The sequence below is a fragment of the Leptosomus discolor genome, chromosome 3, assembly GCF_034619465.1.
Source record: "Leptosomus discolor isolate bLepDis1 chromosome 3, bLepDis1.hap2, whole genome shotgun sequence".
Classification (NCBI taxonomy): domain Eukaryota; kingdom Metazoa; phylum Chordata; class Aves; order Leptosomiformes; family Leptosomidae; genus Leptosomus; species Leptosomus discolor.
The window spans coordinates 53826688-53850032 of NC_141393.1; the positions used below are offsets into that span (position 1 = coordinate 53826688).

The 23345-nt window shown below is 41.9% G+C and overlaps 1 protein-coding gene across 1 annotated transcript in view; it reads right to left on the reverse strand.

Moving 5' to 3' along the window:
• Window positions 1–3201: 3201 nt before the first annotated feature.
• TRABD2B (TraB domain containing 2B) overlaps window positions 3202–23345 on the reverse strand; it is a 291040-nt gene continuing 270896 nt past the window's right edge. Inside the window, exon 7 of the mRNA XM_086463200.1 lies at window positions 3202–3424. Coding sequence (XP_086319326.1) covers window positions 3202–3424 — 223 coding nt within the window. The remainder of the gene's footprint in view (window positions 3425–23345) is intronic.

The window sequence follows — 23345 nt, forward strand, 5'->3', positions numbered from 1 at the left end:
ACAGAATAAAATAAATGTTTGGTTAGAAAACTGTGCTGAAGCCATTCATGTGGGGTTCCTGAGCTAGGATCTACAGGAAGCTACTTAATCCTTCATTTATTGTAAGTCATGTCTTCCCCCTTCACCAGAGAAACCTCAGGTGACTTGAGTGAGCTAGATGCTTTTAGGTGGCAGAAAGTCAGGTGTGTGGACCCCAAAGCCAGGAGACGCCTTGCTTTGACACCTGCACTGCAGTATGACAAACGCAGGGCATCAGTACAAGGGAAATTTGGTGAGCTCCAGTAACATTCACTCATTTCATGGAATTATGGACAAAATGCCAGAAAATGCAAATACATTAAAACATACTATGATATCCAAGCTATTTACATACTGTGATATCCAAACAAACCGTGATATCTGAGCTAATTAATACTGAATATTACTGTCCAGTGGAGGAGTGACTCAGAAGAAAACTGACCAGTGATGAACAGAGAGACTATTCTGTGTAAGATGATGACAGCTGTGAGTGCGGAGATATTTGTGTGCTCCTAATATTAAAAAAGGCCCCGGAGGCTTATGGAGAAATCCACAGGTTGGGAAATTACAGAACTGTAATTTCTAGTCTTGGTCCTGTTGGTGGTTTTCCTCACAGTCTTGGACAAGCTGTTCCTGTTTCTGCTCTTTTCACTCTCCCTTATCTTTATGTGGTCTTGTCTATTTATACTGTAAGATTTCCAACACCTGGAATTATTTCTGGGATGGTACCACAGAATCATTTCTGGATTCAATCAGATTACAACAACTAAAATTCTACGGGTTTTGGTTCATTTGCTGTTCACTTTAGTATGTAACTTATCATCATCCTTAAGATTTGCCTACCTTATTTCCAGTTCCATTTTTGTAAACGAGACGTAATTCAGTTCTGATCTCTGTCTTGAATACAGCAGGAGAAACAATTGTCTTTTTAAATGCATTAAGGTTGAATTTGAAGGTCTGCTAAGCCACTATATTCAAATGAAGGCATTTCTAGGGTAATAGCTCAAATAAAACTAAAATGAAGGTTCTCAAAATATGTTTCCAATATCCAGCCCCGTGCAATAAATATTATGCAAGGTGAATGGCTTCTGTCCAAAACTAACATCTCTAATCTTCTGCTAGCCAAAATACACAATATAAAAGTATGCACAGGGCATGCTTGAAGCTCACATTTGGGGCAAAGCTCAAAGTTTTCCATTCAGCCTCATCAACTGTTGTGCTTGAAAAAAATCAGGGTAGCTTATAGCACTATCTGCTGTACCCACTTAAACTGACCACAAACCCACACAACCTTCTGTCATAAATAGAGCAAAGGCTGGAGATCATGTTGTGCAGTAAGTATGCCTGGCAAGGCAATGGGTTGGGATGCATGATGGAAAAGCTCAGAATTTCATCATGGTTTCAAATAAAACCATATGCCTTTTGTAGTCTAATTATTTTCTAGCCTTCTTTCCTGAATTAACTGGTGTGATGATAAACAAACTGTGAATCTTAAACTATCTCTTACTGCAGAGACTTGAAGATTGCATGGAATCATCTGCAGTCCTGCAGACCAGGATGTAGGGCTGGTGGGAAAGTGACATGACTGTTTCCAGTCACACTTTTATCATTATTATTATAATCATCACAATATGATATTTTTTTCAAGGTGAAAAAGCACTGCTTTTTTGTAAAGAAGAGTTTGCACTGTATTTTTTTGTTTTTCAAGTCTTCTTTTTTAACTTAGATGTTTTCATCACATATTTTGGATTTTTGGTTTGCAGACGACATAGAAAGAAAAACGCTACTTCAACCAAAATTAATTTTCTGGTTGAAACGCTTGTATCCAAAGAGATTTTTTATCATGTTTTGTTTGGGAAAAAAAAATCAACATGCCTTACTAAACATAACAGTTTTTACACTGGACACCTTTTTTTCCCCATAGATGTTGCCCATTGCACTCATAAAAAGCAGCTGCTTGGATAGGGAGCAAATTTTTCAGGGAGGGTAAGGTGTCCCAACTTTTCCATCCAAGTCAACAGAGGTACCACAGTCTACAGACGGAGGAACATTCTGTATGACTGCACAACACAGGGGCTAATTTGGTTCCTGTGGTCTTGAACAGATTTTGGACAAGACATAATTCAGCATGGAGATACTGGCTCTAAGTACCATAACAGCAAGAGGAAGAGGAATCTGCAGATGTTTTTTGCCCTCTAGGCTGTCCATCTGCATTAATATAGCTGGTACAAATAAGTTCTACAGGTTAGCAGGGTATTCCATCTTTATACCCTACAGACAGACCATGTTCTGTTCTCATTTAAGCTGGGAAAGGTTGTAGGCTTGTGTTTATATAAAACGAGGGAGAGAAGAAAATAATTCCAGTGGGATTATTCCAGACTTTAAAAGCAATCTTTTATTAAGAAAAAGGTGTCTTAATTTGCGTTAGCTAACGAACTAATCCCAGGGCAAAGAGGGAAATTGGCAATTTCCACAGAGGCTAAATACTTTAGTTAAAGACAACAGGGGAACTTAGAGGGTTACCTTGACTAACGACTTACTAATAACTGGTATTTTAGGCTGTAGCAGCTAATGAGTTAAGAATGCACCTATTTTTCTAACGGGCATATGCCATGGAGAGCAGGATTGCTTTATTCAGTATAAACTATGCTAATGAGATTAAAAAAAGTGAAATAAAGAAGTTCAACAGAAATGTACTTATTGGATAGTTGCTGTAAAAAGTAATGGTTAAAGAAACAAAGGCAGCATTAATTTGGTGTCAGTTCAGACTTTTGCAGAGTTGTCAGTTAGAAAACAAATATAGAAAATATTAATTTATCTGTTTCACCGTCGCTACTGATTAATAGGGATGCTATTAACATACAACAAGAAAAATAAGTTTACCAGTCGAATAAATACATTTTTCTTTTTCTTTTTTTTTCTTTATATGAACATGTATATTTTACAAAACCCCATAGCACTATGGGAAATAAAGATCCTTCTACAAAAAGAAGATGTAAGTCAGTGTTACAATAAAGCTTTAGAGTTTCAAAATGTATCTGGGCAAAGAAACAAAATCAGCTAGAAGGCACTACTGAGTCACTGAGAAGGTCCAGCTTGTAACTGTTGTTGTCTTAACCTCCAATTTGTTCATAAATTATCTCTCTTCTCTATTCCAAGAGATTGCACGTAATACTAACGTGGTCAGGAAGGCTGCAGTAGATTCAGGAGAAAAGAAGCTACGGCCAGGCAGAGAGGAGAATTTATTGATGGCCGTAAAAGGCTGGCTGAAGCTGAGCTTGTAGGCTGAGTCTGGGATGGGCGATCTGAATGCAGTCTCTGATCCAGCCGGTTTGAAATCCAAATGGGAGGTTTGACTGTGATGTAGCCATTGGTTATCCTGATATAGGAAGGCAACGTGGTGGTGCTAAAAGAAGACACAAGAGAAGGAAATCAAACAGGAGAACCCTTATCTCTGTGAGCTGTCATTCTATGCAGTAGTAACAACAACAATGACAATCACAATTATTATTATTATTGTTCGCACACATTAGACATGCAGGGAGAGCGCCAGGGGCTGGTAAGTGTGATGATCTGGAAACAGTTCTGATTCAGGATGTCCCTCAGCTTCTGCATGCTGGTAGAATACACCCAAAGGAGGGATCACTCTTGATATATCCATCTTATTGCACTCATTTTTTAAACCAACCATTATTGGCCAGCATCAGAGACTGCGATAGATGTATCTTTGTACTAACCCAGGATGACCTCATTCCTATGGTCTTAGGTACCTTCTTGCTACCAAAGGTCTCAATATTTGTCATGTTCACTAAGTCCAGGAGGGGCCACAAAACACGTCCTTCCCCTCTTTCACAAGCCATAAAGAATCAGGATCCCCTTACACAACTGATAACCTTGAACACAGGGGACGAAGCAGCTTCATATCTCTTCCTGGCTTTAAGCCATTTTGGATCAAATCACAAGGCCAAAATGAGACTCAGTGTGAAGTTCCCCTGACTGTGGATTTGCCTCAATAGCAGTGTGATTGCTTATTGATTGTAGCTTGAGTTATATAAAACGAGGGAGAAAGCTTGAGTTAGTACTTTGAGTTGAATTTGCAGATTGGAATTCATCATGATTCCCATGACACTGAAGTTCAAAGAGGTCCTTTTACAATTGATTTGGAAGTTTTAAGTTGTAATCTCCATTCCATAAAATGCGTCCATTGCATCCATTATTGGATGATCCATAATCCACCAGTTATCCCAGAGCAGCACAACTGAGCATGCAAACTGCTCAAGGTGGATTCTGGACTTAAAAACAAGGCATTCTGCTGTGGAGCAAGGAGAAAAAAGACAAGTTCCCCTGAAAACAAGATGTGACACTAATACTTGCAGATTCTCTGGGTTACTTTCTAAATCTTCCATAAAGGGGATCTGGAGGCACTGAAAATGACCATCTAATAATTTTTATGGGGTAGGAAGCTATGCAGTCCTATAAATACGTAGCTACAGTATCTGAGATCCTGGCCTTGGAAGAAAAAGGCTGTGAAAAAATCAGATAAAAGGAACAATACCTTGCTCCAGATTGATGTACAGAAATAGAATTTAGTAGCACTGAAGGCTTTTTTCTTTTTCTGTCTCAGCAATACCAAGACAGATTTTAGCTCAGATGCTTCAAATGTGTTGAGTCAATCACCAACTGTGAGAAGATCGGAGTCCACCCAGAAGGCAGCACTGGTAAACACATACATGGGTCAACATCAAATCCAATAGACAATCACTGCACATGACACTTCACCCTGGGTTTTGGGATAATTCATTTAATTTCTTCCCTCATCCTTTATACTGTCACCACATCTTCTGGGTGGGATAGTTGTTCTGCAGCTAGAAGTGATCTTAACTAATGTGCAATGAATTAGAGTAAAAAGAAAAGGCAGTCTTGAATTAAAGGCATGGGAATTGCTTCATGGGAGCAGATAATCCATCTAATCAGTATTAGGACTTTGACAGTGAGAAGCAGTGCTTGTTCCAGAGGAAAAAACTGCTGTAAATAGAGAATTCTGAAATCAAGCCTTGTCAGAGGCTCTTCTCTAATGGCAAGTGGTTGGTTTATGTCTCGAACTGATGACACAAGACACATAGCTTTAGAGCTTCTGCCATATTGCACCAAAACCACCGCAGTCACTTAATACAGAAAGTTGATCTGGGAGAAGTTAATGCCACTGCTTCAAATTTGTCCAGCTCTTTTGAGAGGTTAGTTTAGTGCTGGCAAGAACGATACCAGATTAGGCACCATGTATCCAAGCTCCTGTAATATACATAACGTTAAGTATGAACAGCCTTCCCACAGCAACTACAAAGCATCATTAAAGCATACTTCTAACAAAACTAGGTACTACATGCTCTGAGTAATCAAACAGAAATGCAGTCATGCTCCAACTTCTGATCCAGATCTCATTTATCCTGTGGAGTGGTGCTGTGCTGCAGATCTGGCAACACTGACAGTCGGATCACAATTTTGGGGTTTTTCCCCTGTATCAGTTTCCCCTAAGTTAAGTATGAGTAGGTGCTCGTATTTATCTTTTGGTTATTGTTTGTCACTTTACGGAACTACACAATTTAGCCCTAAATTAAATTTTAAGCTGCAAGGAGGGTCTGGTTTTCAATTTCAATTTAAAAAACACCACCAAAATGCCATTCAGACTTGCAGTTTGGGTGTATCCTGCTCCTGACACATTCTATGGGCTTGATCCTCCAGTGAGATTAAAACGTCCCTTGTACAAACTGTCTTTCTGCACCTCAGGGATGTATTGTGCGAGATGTCCAACGGGGGACACAGGGTGGCCAGGGAACCTGTTAAAGAATCACGAGCCCGTTCATCAGTAAACTACATCTAAGGGATTCCTAAAGAAACCTTAAATCTACATTTTACATTTCTGTACAATGTTTCCATTTTCTAGGCAACTAACAGAAGTGTTTTGTTGGGTTTTTGTTGACTTTTTTTCCCCTGCAAACAAGTATTTTTTTGGGAAAAAACCCCTACAGTTTACTTAAAATCCCGGGGTTTCCTGTCAAAAGTCCTGTGAATTTTTGACCACTCTTCTCCTCAGTCAGCAAGGTCATTTTCTGTTTTCAAGATATTGGATTTCTATAAAGGCTTCCTTGTTAAGATAAATACTGTTAGGTGGGGTTGTTTGTTTCTAAAAAATCCTTAAGTGCTTTACAAGAGAAGAACAGTGCATTTCCATTACGTGTACGAAGTCTACTAGTAGCAAATGAATCACAGTTCATCCATATAAGACATGTTTTTAAATGCAACCCTACTTGTAGCTGACTGCCAAGGTGGTTTAGAGATATTTAAAGAGAACGATCCCTTTTACCAAATGCTACAAAACTCCTTGTAAAAACCTCCTGTCCAAGTTTGTAGCTAGGCTGTTTCTATAATTAATGGGGAGGGAAATCTCTCTGGAAGGTGGCCCACCTCATCCCAGTGTAGGTCTCTAGTGGGTACTTACTCTTGCCTGGGGTCTTTCTCTTCCTACGGGTTACAGAGGGGCCCTAGGAAGCCAGGTTAGATTACAACCTAATCTTCGAGGTGGCCCTGGTGTCAGGTGATGACTTCTCCAAACTCCCTCTGAGCATATTTGCACACACACAAAGGATCTCACTGACCCTCAGACCTTCCCTAAGGATGAAAGCAGCAGCAAAGTCCCCTGAACTCAATTGGAAACCTTCCACTGTCCTCAGGGACGTTTTGATCATTTCTGAAATGAACATAGAGAATAATAAAAATGAATCACAGATCTGAGGGACAATAATCTAAATTATTGTCATGTTTTCTCTTGCTAGCCCAGGATATTCTGTATTTCAGTCTTTTGTGTCTGATAAAAATATCTTTAATAAAACATTCCACATGATCTGCGGTAAACAGGCAACCACTGGCTTCACTGTTCATACCTCTCTTTTTTTTTTGCTTCTGTGTATGGGATTGTTTTAAAAATTTGGAAGACTCCAAGTATCTTTTAGCCAAACGACTTGCGGTATAATATTCATGAGCTTGTACTTTTGATCAGATAATAGGGCAGTTTTTCAAATCAGTGCATTAGTCATACATTGTCTTACCATCATTAGAACATGTAAAACTTTCCCCCAAAATGGGGCCTCAGGCACAGGCTTTGTGAACAGACCCTACTGAATCCAATTACATGATTCAAGTCCTCTATGCTGGGGGCATGCTGAAGCACCTTGATGATTTGGAGCATTTTAAAACTGAAAAATAAAACAAACACACATGCAACCCTTTAGGGGAATTTCTGTTCTGGTTTAGCTTGCAAGGACTTTGCAAGGAGCTCACAAACTAATTTTTAGCGTGACTTGGTTCATCCATATAAACAGGGCTCATCTGACCACATCTGACACCACAGCAGAATGACAGAAGAAAGGACCAGGAGGGACTTTCTGGCCCATCTGTCCCAAAGACAGGGCTAAGATCTAAACCCCTTCTGACATTTATGTCTAATCCAGTCTCAAAAAACCCCTACAATGATAGCAATTCCAGAGTCTCTGCAGACACCTATTCCAGCATTTCACCATTCCTGATGTCCAGAATCACTGCCTAATGTTTCACCAAATCTCCCTTGCTACAGTGCAAGTTTGTGACTTCTCCTGTCCCCAAGGACACGTTTATTCCTTTCCTCTTCTCAGTGGCCTTTCACATTTTGAAGACTTAACCATGTTTCACCTCAGTCTTCTCTCTTTTAAACAAACAATTCCCTCCACCTTTCTCTGCAAGTCCTCAGGTGCTTTCCCTCCATCCTTTCCTCTGCTCTCCCCTGGCTCTGCCGAGTTGATTAGTGTCTTCTCTGGAGTGAGATGCCCAGAACTGGAAACAGTAGGTCTAGCTGAGATATTACCAACCCTAAGCTTTGTGCCACAGGCACCACTGCTTCTTTATTTGCAAAGCCGAAAAAAGTGCATTAAAAAATATACAATCTCCAGGAAGACAGTTTTTTCACTATTTTTCCCCGAAGTTCAAACTGTCTTTATGGTCCCAGTAACTATTCTGAAGCTCATAGAAAACTGATGGTGCTCTGAGGGGGTGAGGACCAACCGAATTATGGTGATATTTCTATGCATTTTTAATCTGCTGCCATGCCTCAGTCCCAGCACGGTTTCAGTTCAGGGTGGAGGAAGTGACCCTTTTAAGCATAACTCACAAAGTGTTTGGGGATTTTTCTGGATCAAAGGAACTCTATAAACACATGACAACTATTTTTAATAAATATAAACAAATGTGGACTCAGACAGCATTTCTTACAATAGCATCTGATGAAAGAAACTTATCAAGACAATGTGCCAGCATGGATTGAACCCTGAAAAAATGCATGGTTCAACTGAAAACCTAAAGAGCTAGTAAACTGAAAGAAAATTTTTGAATAAATACAATAATGGCTGTTTTGCATTTGTGATTTGATGTTAACCTTATGATGGCTAAGGCTTTTTTAAGTGATATCAAGCATATGCTTCCTGTTTCTTTTCAAACAAATTTTCCCCTATTTTTTTTTCCCTTTTCATTTAATGAACAGATGTGAAAGGAGTTGATCATATTATTTTTCTGGTGATCAGCAGTAATGTTCTGCTAGTGTGGACAATTATTCTCGGAACTAACCAGACCTATTTATGTCACCAAAAAATATTAATCAAGATTTGAAAAATACATCTGCTTAAAGCACTGGGACCAACCCATCACAGTATGTAAACAAGATGCCGGGCAAGAAGTCTGACCACACATTTGAAAGAAAAGAATAGGTGCTCAACCAAGAGGCAAAAGAGAGTACACGGGGGGAAAAAAACTACACTAGAAATAAGTCACAAGAATTTAACTGTGAAAACCACTAGAGTAACCTCTTAAAGGGAATGTGAAACCCCCATCTTTTGAAATTTTCGTATTATTATTTGCTGTGTTTCTGGAAGGGATTCTTTAGATCAGCATAGGTTCTGTTCCCCTCAAGCTTCATCTCTCTCTTTGTCATTGCCTTCCTCATGGACACTGTTCCTGCAGCCTGAGGGATAAATCCTCCAGGATTCTGAGTCTCCCGGTACCTGACTAGCAGGATGCTAAGCACTGCAAGCACACGAGTGCTTCCAGCAAGGCTAGTATTCACACAGTCACATACCTACAACTCAGCATGTCCTGAAGTCCTTTGTGGATCAAGGCCAAGAGGCTCATGCTTTCGCAAGGTTCAGTTCATTAAAAAACCATAATAGTCCAACCTGGATCTGATTAAGGAATCCAGCTTTGGTCCAGTGGAGGCCACTACTTATTTGCAGTAGTGCAGTAAACTGCCTTTGCATGTCTGAGAGAGTAAGCAATATCACACGCTGGTTTGTGGTCAACAGAGAAGAAAGGGGATGAGCCAAAGAAAAGTCTTATCTCTACTATTTTCCCTTTAACTCAGGGTTATTGAGAGCCCAGATCTTTGGCCATTTTCCACACTGTAAGCATCCACCCTCTCTGTGAGCAGCACAGCTGCAGAGTCGCAGGGAGGCAGCTGCAGCCATGCTATCAATAGAGGGGTCAGGCCACAACATTGGGAGCATTTCAACAACCTGTCACTGTTGATCTGAGCTTTCCTTCTGACGAGACTCAAATGGGAACCATCTTTCCACCTGAGAGGAATGTCAAGCTCTGATCCAGCCTCATTTCAGTGCTCTGGTTCCTCTAGAGACTGACAGTGAGCAATTCTCCTTGATGTGGGCACCTGTGAGCCCCCAACCCTTGTGTAGAGGCAAAGGGCAGTGCATGTCTGCTGACAGAGGTCTATCCCCTGAGCCCTGCTCTTTGTTAGGACCATGCCTGCCATGGCTTATCTCCAGGAGTACGAAGAGGCTATCAAGGGAAAAGAGGGAAAGGGAAGCACAAGTTTCACCAGGCATTGTCTCCAAAAGGACAGAAAGCCGTGAACAAGCATGCCAGGACTCCGAGCCACATTGTCACTGTGTAGTGGAGTGCAGGAAGGGTGGTGGTGGTGAGCAGGACACCGCATGCAAGGATGGGATGCTTGGAGGGAGAAGAGAGTACTGTGAGGCATCTTCACCTCCTGAACGTGCTGGACTGAGGCTGTCAGCAGCACCTGCAGAAGGTGCCATCAAGGAGAATCATGGGCAGTCCTTCAGATGCTCTGGCTTTTAACAGGATTTAAAGGGTGGGATTAATTAATTGTAGCAATGTCAGATGCAGGCTTGTAGTCCGAGCTATTCAGCTGTGCTCCTGCTACAGTTGTGGGGAACAAGATGTTTCAGAGGACAACCCTTTCTGCCCCAAGGCATGTCTGTAAGGCAGGCAAGATGAGCTGCTTCTGAAGATCTTTACCTCTGGAATTCAGGTCTCCTGAACCCCAGCCAAGCTCTTGCTCCAGTGAGGGCTTTGACTGGGAAGAATGGGTTCCTAAACTGGGACGGGGCCGCAGAGTGGGGAAGAGGAAAACTGCTGATTCCGCAGTGCAAAAAAGCAGCAGCTGGTGGGGATGCAGCTCCCCTCCGTGGTCCCATAGTGGCTCCCCAACAACTGGCACAGCAGGGCTGCAGCCTGCTGTCCCCTTCTTGGGGTCTTGGCCCTGAGGTTTGACATGAGGGAGGAGAAGGTAGCTCACTTGGATCAAGGTCTCCAGGGAGGCCATGACGGTGTAAGCAGGAAGAGGCTCAACACTGAAATGCAGCTCAAATGCCTCTGGTGCATTTTTGGCCCCCTCTCTGGACAGGCCATGGGCTGGAATCCAGGAGATTTGGGTTTTATCCCTGTGCATTGCTTTACTTCTATTACTCCCCTGACTCGGATCTGAGTCAAGACCTTGAAGCGTTAGTGTGACAGCATCAGCATTAACCCAACGTGAAGAATTTTGCAGGCTCTCACTGTGATTTGCAGATCCCAATTTCCCAGGCCACCTGCAAAATACCTCTGCAATCACAAATTCAGCCCCAGAGTGACACTGACCTGCAATGAGGCTGAGCACTACAGGGACATCCTAAAGCCACAGGTAGGTCATGTTGTTAAGGCAAAGTGTATTATCTGCTGCAGGGCCAGAGGAGGGGACAGGGATGGGATGGGAAGGGGAGGGACAGGGGTAATGAGGACTGCTGCATCAGAGACAGGGGAAAGAGGAGGAGAGGAGTTTGCTGTCACAGCAATGCAGCCTGAGGGTCCCCCAGGCATGGGGACACAGTGATGCAAAGCTGGACATGAAGGTGCATCTAGCAGATAGGGAAGGAGCAGGTGAGAAACAATTCCAGCATAGCTCGAGGGCCCTTTTCTGAAGTGAACTTCCAGCATGTGGGAAGTTTCCTTCACCTCGCTGTCAGGTTTAGTTTTCCCCCACCCCCAAAGGAGACTGTGTATGGCCCTTTTCGACCTCCTGCCCTGAAGTCCTTCAAGAAAACCCTGCAAGTACAAATCCTGTATCTACACATGTGGCAGTGGCAGGATCAGGCCCATCTCTCCTTTCCAGACAACTGCAAAATGGTGTAAAAACACAGAATGTTGTAAAAACCAATAACCTTTGAAGCACACCCTCTGAGTAATTACCCCATTCCCATCTAATGACTTAAAGATGTTATATTCCTCTCTGATTTGGCAACAACAAAGATTTCAACCTTATTAAAACCATCCCACCAGGAAACTACATGTCATCCTTTAAAAAAAGAAAAAAAGGGGAAAAAAAGAGAGAAAAAAAAAGAAATTAAATGCTTTAAAATGCCTGTGAATGATAATTCAAGATACTGTAGCTGAAGACCCATGATTTGTTGTAGAGTGTCTGGGTGGTCCTGAGGCAGGAGATGACAACACTAGCTCTTTCCTTTGCCCTTCTAAGAAATGCTTTGATGATTGTCTAATATCCTAAGAATATCCCCCCGTGATTCTGCACTGGGACAAGGCAATCACAGAGTGGGGATAATGCATTCCAGTTTTACCCAGGGCCTGGCCCTTGCTAACAGGGGATAGCGCAGAGCCCTTTGTTTCACCAGTTCTGCACTGACATCTGAGCCAGGATGTGCTCATGATAGTCTAAGTAGTGATGTGGGCTCAAAAACATCCACAAACTCACTCCCACCCACCGCACACATCTGGCTGTGTACCTGATTTGTATGTGCAATTAAGGCACTCATCATCATGGCTTGAATAACCAAGCACTTGTTTCACTGGTCCTTGGACAGATAACAATTGCAGTTTTTACAGCCAATGTAAGCAAGAATATCAAGGGTGCATACACAGATGGGCTTAGTATTGCAAAAATCTTGCCAGTGATGCAATCTGTGAAGACTGCTCGGCAACCTGCTGATACTCAACATGCAGAGTTTTTTGATGGTGCTGCAATCAGGTGGTTTTGAACCAACTCCCAAGCATGAGCAGAGTATCTAGCTTTTGTCTGTATTTTGCAAACTGCCTGCTCTCACCAATACAGCCCCACATGCAAAACAATTGCATTTTGGGGGTGGCCAAAATCATAATCCATGTTTTATGTCTTTCAATTAATTAGAACCAGGGTGACTCAGTCTGCCCTCTCCTATGTGCACTCAAGTGATTGTTTGGCATTGTGTGGGCCCTATGGTTCAAATATTTTTTGCAGATGCACAGAATTAATTGTGCATGTTTAGATGTGCTTGGGGAACACATACATTCATAGAGATGTACATATTTCACCCTGTCACTTTCTTGTTAAACACTGTAAAAGATATCGACTTTCCTCTCCAGATTTTAAAATTATTTAGAATAGGCAGTAGCGGGGAAATACCTGAAACATCCTGTCAAATTAAGCATTTTCTCCAAGACTGTTCTCTAAGACGCACAATTATTTCAGCTAAGATGATGTCTGTGCAACGTATTAAGGAACAGAATGAACAACCAAAATACAAACTGGCTTAAATGAATGTCCAATATACTGCATTTTTCCATTTGATTTTAATTTTCTTTTTCCTTCTCCCTGTTCTTTTTCCATCTCCATGTAACAGCTTCTCTCTCCGCTTAGTCTGTATCACATTTTTCTCTCTACTTCACTGGGCTCACTTTTCCTGCTCACTGCTTGTATTTTTCCAGAGTCTCTCTTAGTAAGAATAATTAAGTTTGGGTCAGATCTTTGAACCTGTTATTTGGAGCAGTATTGAATTCAAGCTTGTTCCACTGAACAAAAGCACTGGCTTTTATTCTTTCCAACAGATTCACTCTCAAAATACAAAAAAAGGTTCATAAGGCCTATCTACCAGGCAGAAATGCCAAGGGCATTAAATTGATGCATTGCCCACAAGGTTTGGGTTCCTCCTGCTGCTTGCAAAGCAACTACAGTGATATCAGTCACAGCATTAACTCCTTCTCCTGCAGCACTTCTAAACCCTTTGAAAGCCTAGAGATGCCATTAGTGGCTCTTAAAAAGCTGCTTGCTGGCCTGCAGGGCTGGAAAGGCTGCAAAAGCCTTTCCCTGCTGGGTGTCATAACCCAGACCCTGAAGTGTCTCTGCAGAACCCAGCTTTTGTGAGCATGGTCTGCACCATGTCTCTCCATGGTGCTGCTATGTGAGGCATCCCTGACACCTGCAGCTCACAGGCAATGGGCTTGGCTCCCTCACCTTCCACTGTTGTGAGCTCAGGCCCCAGGTATAATGCTTACTTTGTTCAGTTAAGTTATTCAGGAATTGTAAAGAGGAGATCTGAGTGAAATCAGAATTTGTCCTGGCATTTTCATAATTGCAGGAATCCAGCTTTTATAGCATTAAAACCATATGAATTAAAATAAATCCTACTTCTTCTTCTTCATTCCAGTGAGTAACTAGACTTAGACCACAGCTGCCTTTTGGGGTCCTGATGGGTTTTCAGCACGCAGCACAGCCTGCGCTGCTGGGAGTGTCAGGGAATCAAATACCCTCCTGTTTCACTCTACAATTAATCTGTCTTCTTAGATAAACCTGCTACCACAGTATAACTGTGGTTAAACCCCTCTTATAAACCAACGGCCCACCACAACACTAATGTCATCCTCTTCCTCCCTGTCATACTTTTCTTCACTTAATTTCACAGGGTGTGAAACTCACTAGTCAGTAGGGGAACAGCAGTACCAGAAACACATCCCATATCCCTTACCCTTTTCCTTTGGGCTATCATTGACAGTGTTGTGTGTTTGCAACTCCACTGAATTTTAAAGACATTTCTTTTTCTCTACACTAACTCAAGTGCCTTCACTGGAAAATAAGTTTTTTACATTTCATGGATTTTACGTAGCTCTGCTAAGTCTGGAGCTCTAGCTTGAGGAATAGCAGATTTTTGGGGCTTAGATACTGCTAGATATGAAGATCACTCACATAATAAGTCCAACTTAGGGCTGCAGTGTTTGAGAAGGTTTGTTCTGGCTTTTAGACGGTAAGTGGTCTCTTTAATCTGCATGTCCCTGGGGCAGAGAAGCTGACAGCCATTAACACAGCAAGCAGTGTCCTTTCAGAGGTCCCATCTTCAACCCAAAACCAGCTTTTGAGACTACTCTATTAATTTTTCACCCTGATGGGTGTCATGCAAGGAGCAGCCATGGCACGGATGGGTCTCTGCTGCTTCCATAGCCTGAGCAGTGGGGAAATGTCTTGCTCCTGACCGCAACAGCTCCAAATCTCATGTGTACAGGGGTCTAACCTCCCTGCAGGGTCAGTGCAGGCTGCATCAGTCTAGGGAGCAATTCAGTTTGCTCTGAAGAAGACGGAAATAGCCATGTTTTGTCAGCTGAGTAGTGCTGTAAGTTAGGAGTCTGAATGCGGAGCTGGCCACCACCCCGCTTGACAGGGAAAATAACACTTGTTAAAGGAAAAACCTCTGCATTAAGAATTGCAATTTAGGGAGTACAGGTGCTTTACTATCCACTTCTATGTTTAAGGAATCCAACTCACCCTGGGCACGAGCCCACTCAGCAGTTCTTACAGTGTCTGCAACTGCAGTCAGCTTTGTGAGTTTAACACAAACCACACTCTTCACCCACCCCAAACAGCAGGGTAAAAGTGCTACTGTGTATTGAGTTTTCTCTGCCTGTTAAACCAGACAACTTATTTTTCAGCTAAGTGAATGTAAAGAGTTTTGTAGAGCTGTGTTAAAAGTGCATTTCAGATTTAGAGGAATTCCCTTTATCTGAGAGTATTCAGTGCATTTTCTCTTCTTATCTGTTTGAGAGGAGACAGAAACACGGTTTTATTTTTTTGTGTGTGACAGACACATGAGGAGTTACAGTTAAAGGCTCCAAGGAGTCAACCCTCAGAACATCTGGCTAGTGAAAGCCCTGGATATGGAAAATATAAATGTCAAGGCTCATATTTATAAATTGGAAGGGCCATGACGACATCTGCTAACAAGCTTTCTTCCAGAGCCCATTTGCTGTACATGGTTATTCACAGGCAACAATAAACATGTGCATGGATCACATGTGCGGTCTACCCTTTCAGTCGCTGAAGGAATACACGCTCCAAAAACACACGCTCCAATAACACACAAACGCTCTGTTCTCACAACACAGAAATACAACTGTTTGCAAATCCCACAGCAAAGCTCTGGTGTACCAGACCACAGTGGATACGCTGCTGGAGTGGACTAAAAATAGCTGGAGAAAAAGCCTTGTATTAACACAGAAGACAGTCAAACTCACTTAGTGTTAACTCTTTCAGTGGAATAAGTGCCCTCCTTTTTTGCCTTGCTCCACAGCAGACACTTTATACTAAGTCCTGAAATCTTATTTTTATGAGTGAGTAGTTGTGGATGGGAATCTCAAGACTTAAATAGAGCCTAACCTATTCAATCGTTGTAGCTTAATATCAATGTTCAAACAAGCTGCAGGTAAAATAAACTTGCTTCTACATTTATATCCACAGGCACCTTTTTTCCAGGTTAATGCCAACTGTAAGTTAATTTCTCATGCCTGAGAAATAAAAAATTGATCCAATGCATAAGCATAAATGTTTTGCTAACGACTTATTACTGTAGGTGTCTAGACCATAGTTCACCCCCAACAGGCCCCAAACACTCCCAGCATTGGTCACAATCACAGTGACTGCCCACAAGGCTGCCAAGTTGTCAAGAGAACGAAAAGTATGACCAGAAAGAGCCTGGACTACTTTACGATGTCCATGAACTTAACAAAGAGTAAATGGAGCCAATGCTGACTGTCTTGTCCAGTCTGCAGTGTTCTTGGCCTCATGTACATCTGTGGGAAAAAGGTAGGAAAATCAAAGAAGATAAAATAACATGAAGGAGATCTACCTCCTGGTTATAAAATTAAGAAGAAGCATGCCTCTTAGATAAACCTGCTACCACAGTATAACTGTGGTTAAACCCCTCTTATAAACCAACGGCCCACCACATTACTGCCTACTTCAGTCTGCAGTAATGCCAGATGACAAAAACATGCTAGCTACAGGGGAGACATGTCCCCATCTCAAAGAGGTTCTGCCGAAGCCTGTAAGCTCCAAAACCCCACACCTTCATTGGCATGGACTGACTGCAAAGTGAAGTGCAATGTTTCTAGGATCATAACCTCCTGCAAGGTGAGATCAGAGGTGGAGGCAAGTACAGAGGTCTGGGGATGAAGATGTAGAGAGGTCCCTTCCTACTCCTTGCTCCAGGGCCCATGCCAAGTGCATGCAGCAAGAGTTAAAAAGGGCAGCTCGAAAGAGCATTGGAGAAAGAGAAAATTGAAGCAGAAAATGGAGAAATGAAAAGTTAACAGGTTGTCCAAAACCAAGAGGAGTCCTGGCACTGGGTGAGGAAATGAGACTGCGTTGGCTGAGAAACAGTAGAACAAGTGGTGTTGTGCATCACGGAGGAAGAGATTATCATAACTCAGCAGCTGCTCCTTCTTGAAATCGAATCCTAAGCAAACATTTTGTTTGTGCTGCATCAGACAGTTCTTAGGCAGCTTAACAAAGCTAGCAATGGTAGGGCTACGTTCAGCCCAAACAGAAATAGATTAAACTGGTGCAGATATAAATATATAATATAGAATATCTTTACTCAGCACATCCCAAACGAAAAATAGAAAACAAGAAAGGAAGAGAAAGCTCTCAACAGGTTCCATAAAACATCTTGCATTGTATTTTCAATCTTAGTCAGTATTGAGGAGGAAGAAGCAGAAAGTACTCTTGGACATCCAATGCCGAAAAATATCTCACTGTTCAAAAATCCTAGCTTTTGTGTGCTCCAATTTTGTTGCTTGCTCGCCTTCAAAAATATGGATTTAATATTCATGATGGATTTAAATTTCACAAAAGCAAAATACCTAATGCATTACCAATAAAGAATTCAGTTTCACGAAATAAAATTGAAATCTATATACAAATTATGCCTCTATTTCCAAGATACTTCCGTGTTCTTTATCTCTAATGATTTTATTTTCAGGTATTTACAGCTTTTATTAAAATAGGGTTGGCATACTGCTTCATATTAATTGTTCATACTGGTGGTGAGACATGTAAGTAATACTGAAAGTAAATATGCCAGTCTTTTACTTTTTTTTTTAAGTTTATGTGTTTGTTTCATCACACAGTGGCAGCACATTATAGAGAACAACAGAACAAAGCAAAACACAGATCTTTTTGTGTGTCTAGCAGGGGAAAGTGTGGCTGCACATCTTTCTGGAGGATAACAAATTAACTCTTTGACTTTACAAGGGGAAAGAAGTTATCACTCATGGCCAGCTGACAGGGAAGGTCTATTAGCATGGAGATGCTAGATTTTTGGACACGAATGTTGGGACTTTCCATCCATTACTGCGATGCACAAGAGAGTTGTGCGCTGAGCCCAGGTTTCATAGCTTTAATTAATACATTCTGTGCACTCTGACCAACCTGATAATCCAAGAAGCCTCAATAAAAACCAGCTAGGGAGGGAGGATATGTCATCACCATATGATATGTTACAGTCAGGAGATCTACCTCTTATTTATATGGCACTGAGTTATCCCATGCTGTTATTTTACTTCCACTGGAGGGCTTGCGTACTTGGGGCTGTGCAAAGGGCACGATGAAAGAATTGCCAACATCAGTGCTTGTTTAAAGGAGGCATAAGCCATCTGCTTATCTTAAAGGGGTATCGAATGGAAACAGTAAGAAACTAAGAAGAGGAAAATGCACTATTCTCCACGCTTTTCTCTCTGCTCAGGAGGAGCTGAGGATGCCTTCATGGAAGCAAGATGGCATGTTCAAGAGAGGCATGCAATGTGTGGAGAGAGAAGGACCAACTGACACACTGCTTCACTGCCCAAAATGTCTTCTGGCCACTTAGTGTATCCACCAGATTTTATTAAAAACTGGGTAAGATAAGAGCAAATTTTAGACTAGTTGAAGATATAAAGGTTCAGCTTCCACCAAGGAACCAGGAGGGAGCATTTGTCCAGGAGATGTTTCGAGAGCACTCAGCGTGACAGAAGGGTGTTGTACCCGAGCTGTCAAATCATGAGCTTTTTCTGATGAGTATGATGCGCCCTGGAGACTCTGGGCAGTTGCTGATAGAAACTGTGATCATGACAGTTTCTCGAGAAGGAAATCCTTCCAGGAGAACAGTGAAGGAAATGGTAGACAGAAGTGCTGGAGGAAAGCCAAGGGGCCACACAACACAGTTAAGCCCCAAACAGCAATGAGGTGTGACAAGGGAGGGAAGGTGGGACTCCAACACACCTATGCTCCTGCTGTTCCTGGCTGCTGGAGAGGTCCCTTTGGGAGACAGGTTCACTATAATGAGTTAGAAAGGTCCTGAAGCTGCATCATCATCCTCGGTTGGACACGGGGCAAATAAACGCAATTGTGGCAACTGCTTACTTGGCTGCACTGAGATAGGCTGGAGGAGGGAGTGATCCCCCTTCCCCATGAGCATGAGTAGGCATGCACACTCCGAGCAGTATCATTACCAGGGAGGTGGATAGAGTAATTTAAACAAACAAGGCCCCAGTGATGAAAATTTCAAGCTCAAAGCTACCATATGGCGGGAAATCACTGACCACAATTTACCTGTTAGACTTCAAAAGTGTCTAGGTCTCCTCTAAAGAAAAGCAGTAATTTCTTTAATGAAGTTAAGTACTGTATTTCAGCACCGTGTGTTGTGAAAAGGAAGCAATTTAGATTCATTTACTGAAATTTACCTTTCAGATGCAGTTAAGTGAAATTAAAAGTTTGTCTGAGATGACAGAGTTCTGTTTTCCATCACTGCATTGTCTTGAAAGAAAGGATAACAGTTTAAGTGCTTAAATTCCATCCAAACTGATAAGGTTCACTCTATACAGGCACACTTAGTGCAGTTCATTACACATTGTCTCCCTTCATCCATCACTGGTGTAACTTCTTTTTTTTTGGCCTAAAATAACTGTTGCTTCCAAAAGAAATGGATATTTGTGACGTTATTGCATTCATCTGGGGTTGAACAGTCAGCAGTGGGCTATCAGAGAAATGCCGTTTCCAGTTATAGGGAGAATTCATTTCATTTACCACTAACGGCAGGTTTTGCAGGGCTGAGCTTACATCTGGGACAAGAATTTCTTTTTTTCTCTTCTGATAACAGTTCTTTTCCTTTAATTTCTTTCCTATGCAAGTGAAGCATCTGTGTGTCCTCAGTGTCTTTCCAAACATTATCTTCACCCAGATCTTTTCTTTGGCAGTGGGAATGAACATCTGAATTTGCCCATTACATCCTCTCTAATTACATCCTAATTCTGTCTTCCCACCACTGTATTTCTCTCTTTCACATCCCCCAGCTGCCATCACTCCTTCCAAACCTCACACCTCCCAAAACACCCTCCCAGTTACTAACTCCCCTCCCTCCCTTTTCCCAGGAGCTTTCCTCCCACCCTGCCTTAGGGCCCCAGGAACTATAATGCTCCTCCCCAGCTGGCAGAGGTTCACTGATCTCTTGGGCTGCTTTTGTTTGTAGCCTTAAATCGTAGCCTGCCACAACAAAGGTATGATCCTGATCTGGCCTTCATTGACTACTCTGACTGCTCTGACTCACAAACATTTCTCTACTCTTTCAATTAACTGAGCAGCTCATCATGAAAAGCCAGTGAATGATCTGTAATTAATTCTTTATATTACAAGGAGAAGATTAGCTAACACAGTGTCAACAGGAACAATAACACACTCTGTATGCCAAACTGCAGCCTTCCAGCCCAAGGGTTTTGCCTCCCTTGCCTGCTGCCCCAGCTGGCTTTTGGCTACGGGAGCTAGCTAGGGTTTAAGTTTTGTCTAAGTTCAAATTCTTCCCAAAGACGGACTTCAGGTCTGCACATTTCTGCAAAATCAAGTAGTTAAAGAAAAAATCCTGCTACTTGAAATCTCCATTTAATTTTTATTCTTGACAAACAACTTCAAACACAAACAGCAGCCGGGCAGGACTTTTTAATTTTGTTTAGATTTTGGGGGAAGGAGGCAGAAGGGAGAGGAAACCACACATTTCATCAGCATTTTTTACTTTTTAATAGCCTTCAGTGTAGCCGATTACCCAGGAGATCAGCAAATCTTAGCTCTGTCAAAGACAGGGAGAAGACAGAGCAGAAACTTTCTCATCCTCCACAGCAGTACTAACCCTCCAACACACAAATCTAAACACCATCCACTCTGGGGTGCCAACTCAAATGCCTCAGCTGTTAAGACAGATCAAAAAGGAAAGGACAATCTCCAAGGTATAACTGAAAGTAAATACTAATAATGATGTGTGACATTAAATGATGACTCATTTTTTCACAAGGCCATTTCAGATTGTAGCTATAACCTCAGATTAGGCCCAAATGACTGTGTGAGCTGAAGTTTTAGTGGAACCATTAATTATGGATTTCCTGGCTTTTATAGGTTGGAGTCAGACCTTTGATGTTCCTTTAAGATTGTTCTCCTGTGTTCATTTCCTTTGTTTCTGTGTTGGTAGCTTAAAAAAACACCCCAAGATTTCCATGGAAGTGTATGAGATAGCCTAGAAATGCATAGTCCATAAAAGCCCTGCAATTCATGGCTCATAAAGTCCTCTAATCCATGGTCAATAAAGCTTTGGAAAAGAGCTGTATGAACCACAGTCATTTCACAGTTCAATGAGGTTCATGCAAGAATCAATAATCTGGTTTAAATTTGCCCGGATTTGTCCTCCACCTGTATATTTCTCTTTGACTTTTCAGGTTGAAAGGCAGCTCAAACAGCTGAATTATGGAGACCTTGCATGGAAACAATGAGTTTTATACAGCTTTCACCCAAAAGCTGTAACAATGACCTAAATCCCTCTACTTTGTCTCAAAGGTGAACAAGTCAAGTTTCGGGTGACAACAGATGAGTTAGGAAACTCAAACTGGAAGAAGAACCATTTTGAAATATGGGGCCATAGCTCAAGGTAACACTATATGCAGAGATCTCAGTCCATATAGAGCACGAAGGCCTCCAATTTAAGTATATGCAAATGCACAGTGGATCTATGGGACAGGACAGAGTGTGAACTTGTAGTACACCAATTATCCTCCAAAAATGAGTGCTAACAGTCTCACTGTTGAGTGTTGTTGGACATTATTGAGGCAACACAATGTAAGTTCACATGCTTCTCTCCTGCACAGGTAACACTCTGTTGCCCATATTATTAGCTATCCTAGCTGTTTCCTCCCAAGTATGACCACACTACAAAGTCTGGTGACAGGCACACATTTCTGCTTTTTTCTTGCCAATCAGAAAGGAATCAGTTAGAGTGAACTCACTGTTTATTGCCTTGTGCAAGGTCCAGCTTGCAATTAATGCTGATGAAACCCAACTGCCAAAAGCACAATATGCAGCAGCTGGTTTATGAAAGTTGAGACCCCATCCAATTTATGGGGAAACCAGAGCTGTTTGTGAGTCTCTGATTTAGCTGAACAGTTTGTATTTTTTGTTTTGCTTTGTTTCCAGGAAAACACCAGAAGTTACTTCAGAAATGTAGAACTAAAATCATCTGAAGCACTAAGGCAGACTTCCCTTCTTCCAGTCTTTCCTCATTTCAGGAAATCACAGATGGCTGTGATCTCCCACTAATATCTCCCTGGGATCTTTCAGCAAGGCAGGCAACACACAGTGTCTGGTTCATCACCAGCATGGTGGGAGTGGAAACTCATGTTTCCTTATCCCTATATCCACCCTTACGAAATGGAAGTAGAGGGATAAAAGGTTTTGATTCAGATGAAAACTCACAGGAGCACAGAGTGAATGATTTAACTTTAACCTGGGGAACTACCCTTCAAAATATTTTTCCTAGGATCATTTCTTGCTGAAATAAAAACAGCAAAAGGTACAAAAGTCGACCAGTTATGTAAGCATCACTGCTTTAAGCCCCCCGCTGCACTTTTTAACAGCCATATCAGGCCCAATATCCAATATCCTTTCTGGATAGGTAGGATGGGGGCAAGAGGATTGTGCCTAACTGCCAGGCTCCCATCAGAGCTATTTAAGCACCTCACTTGTATGACACATACGGTGAGCTGGATCAGACACCTTTGTGAAATGCTACGATGTCATGGGACACCACGACTTGGCAGACCCCAGACAGAAGAAAGATAGAAAAGTCCCTTATCCTCAAGGCAATCAACTATCTTGAACCAAATGCCTCTTAGTTCATGCCTAAACATTCTCTGTGGAGAGGATCCAACCACTGAACACACTCTGAGAACAGAACATGTGGATCCTTTATACCAAGGCTGGCATTAACCTCAGAAATAGTCTTACTACGTTAATACGCACCACCTTAATAACAACCCTTACACGACTCACCCTGAGAATACAATAAACTACAAAAAACAATGAGGCAACTGCTCATTATAAAGAATGAATAAAAATAAAAATAAAAAAACCCACAAATATGTGGAGTTTTTTCCTTAGCAAAGGGAGAAATCTCTGAGAGACTCTGACTCTGCAAGGAATTTAGGTGCTATGAAAATGGGAATAAGAGTAATGCTCAAAGACAATCATTACATGTATAGGTGAGCAGCCAGTTCCCAACACATTATTTTATTTCTTTTACTTGTTAGGAGATCTATGAACATTGTGGCTATTTATCTGCCCATGACTTGGCCTGGATAAAGGCACTAAGAGCTTTCCCATTTTGAGCAGTGGGAGAATAAATTGCCCAGGAATCCTAAAAGCACACATCGAGAAGCCCTTGTCAAACATGAAGGCTCTTATTCAAACACTGAATGGGAGTGTTTAACCTTGGACCAAGACTGGAATGGCCACGGAAATGTGCCTACCTCCATTCTCTTCACATAGAGGCCTTAGTTAAGTACTTAATTTTGCCCCAGTTTGCTGTTCTCAGTGCAGTCTGAGATAAAACATTTCAGCCCCAGAACAC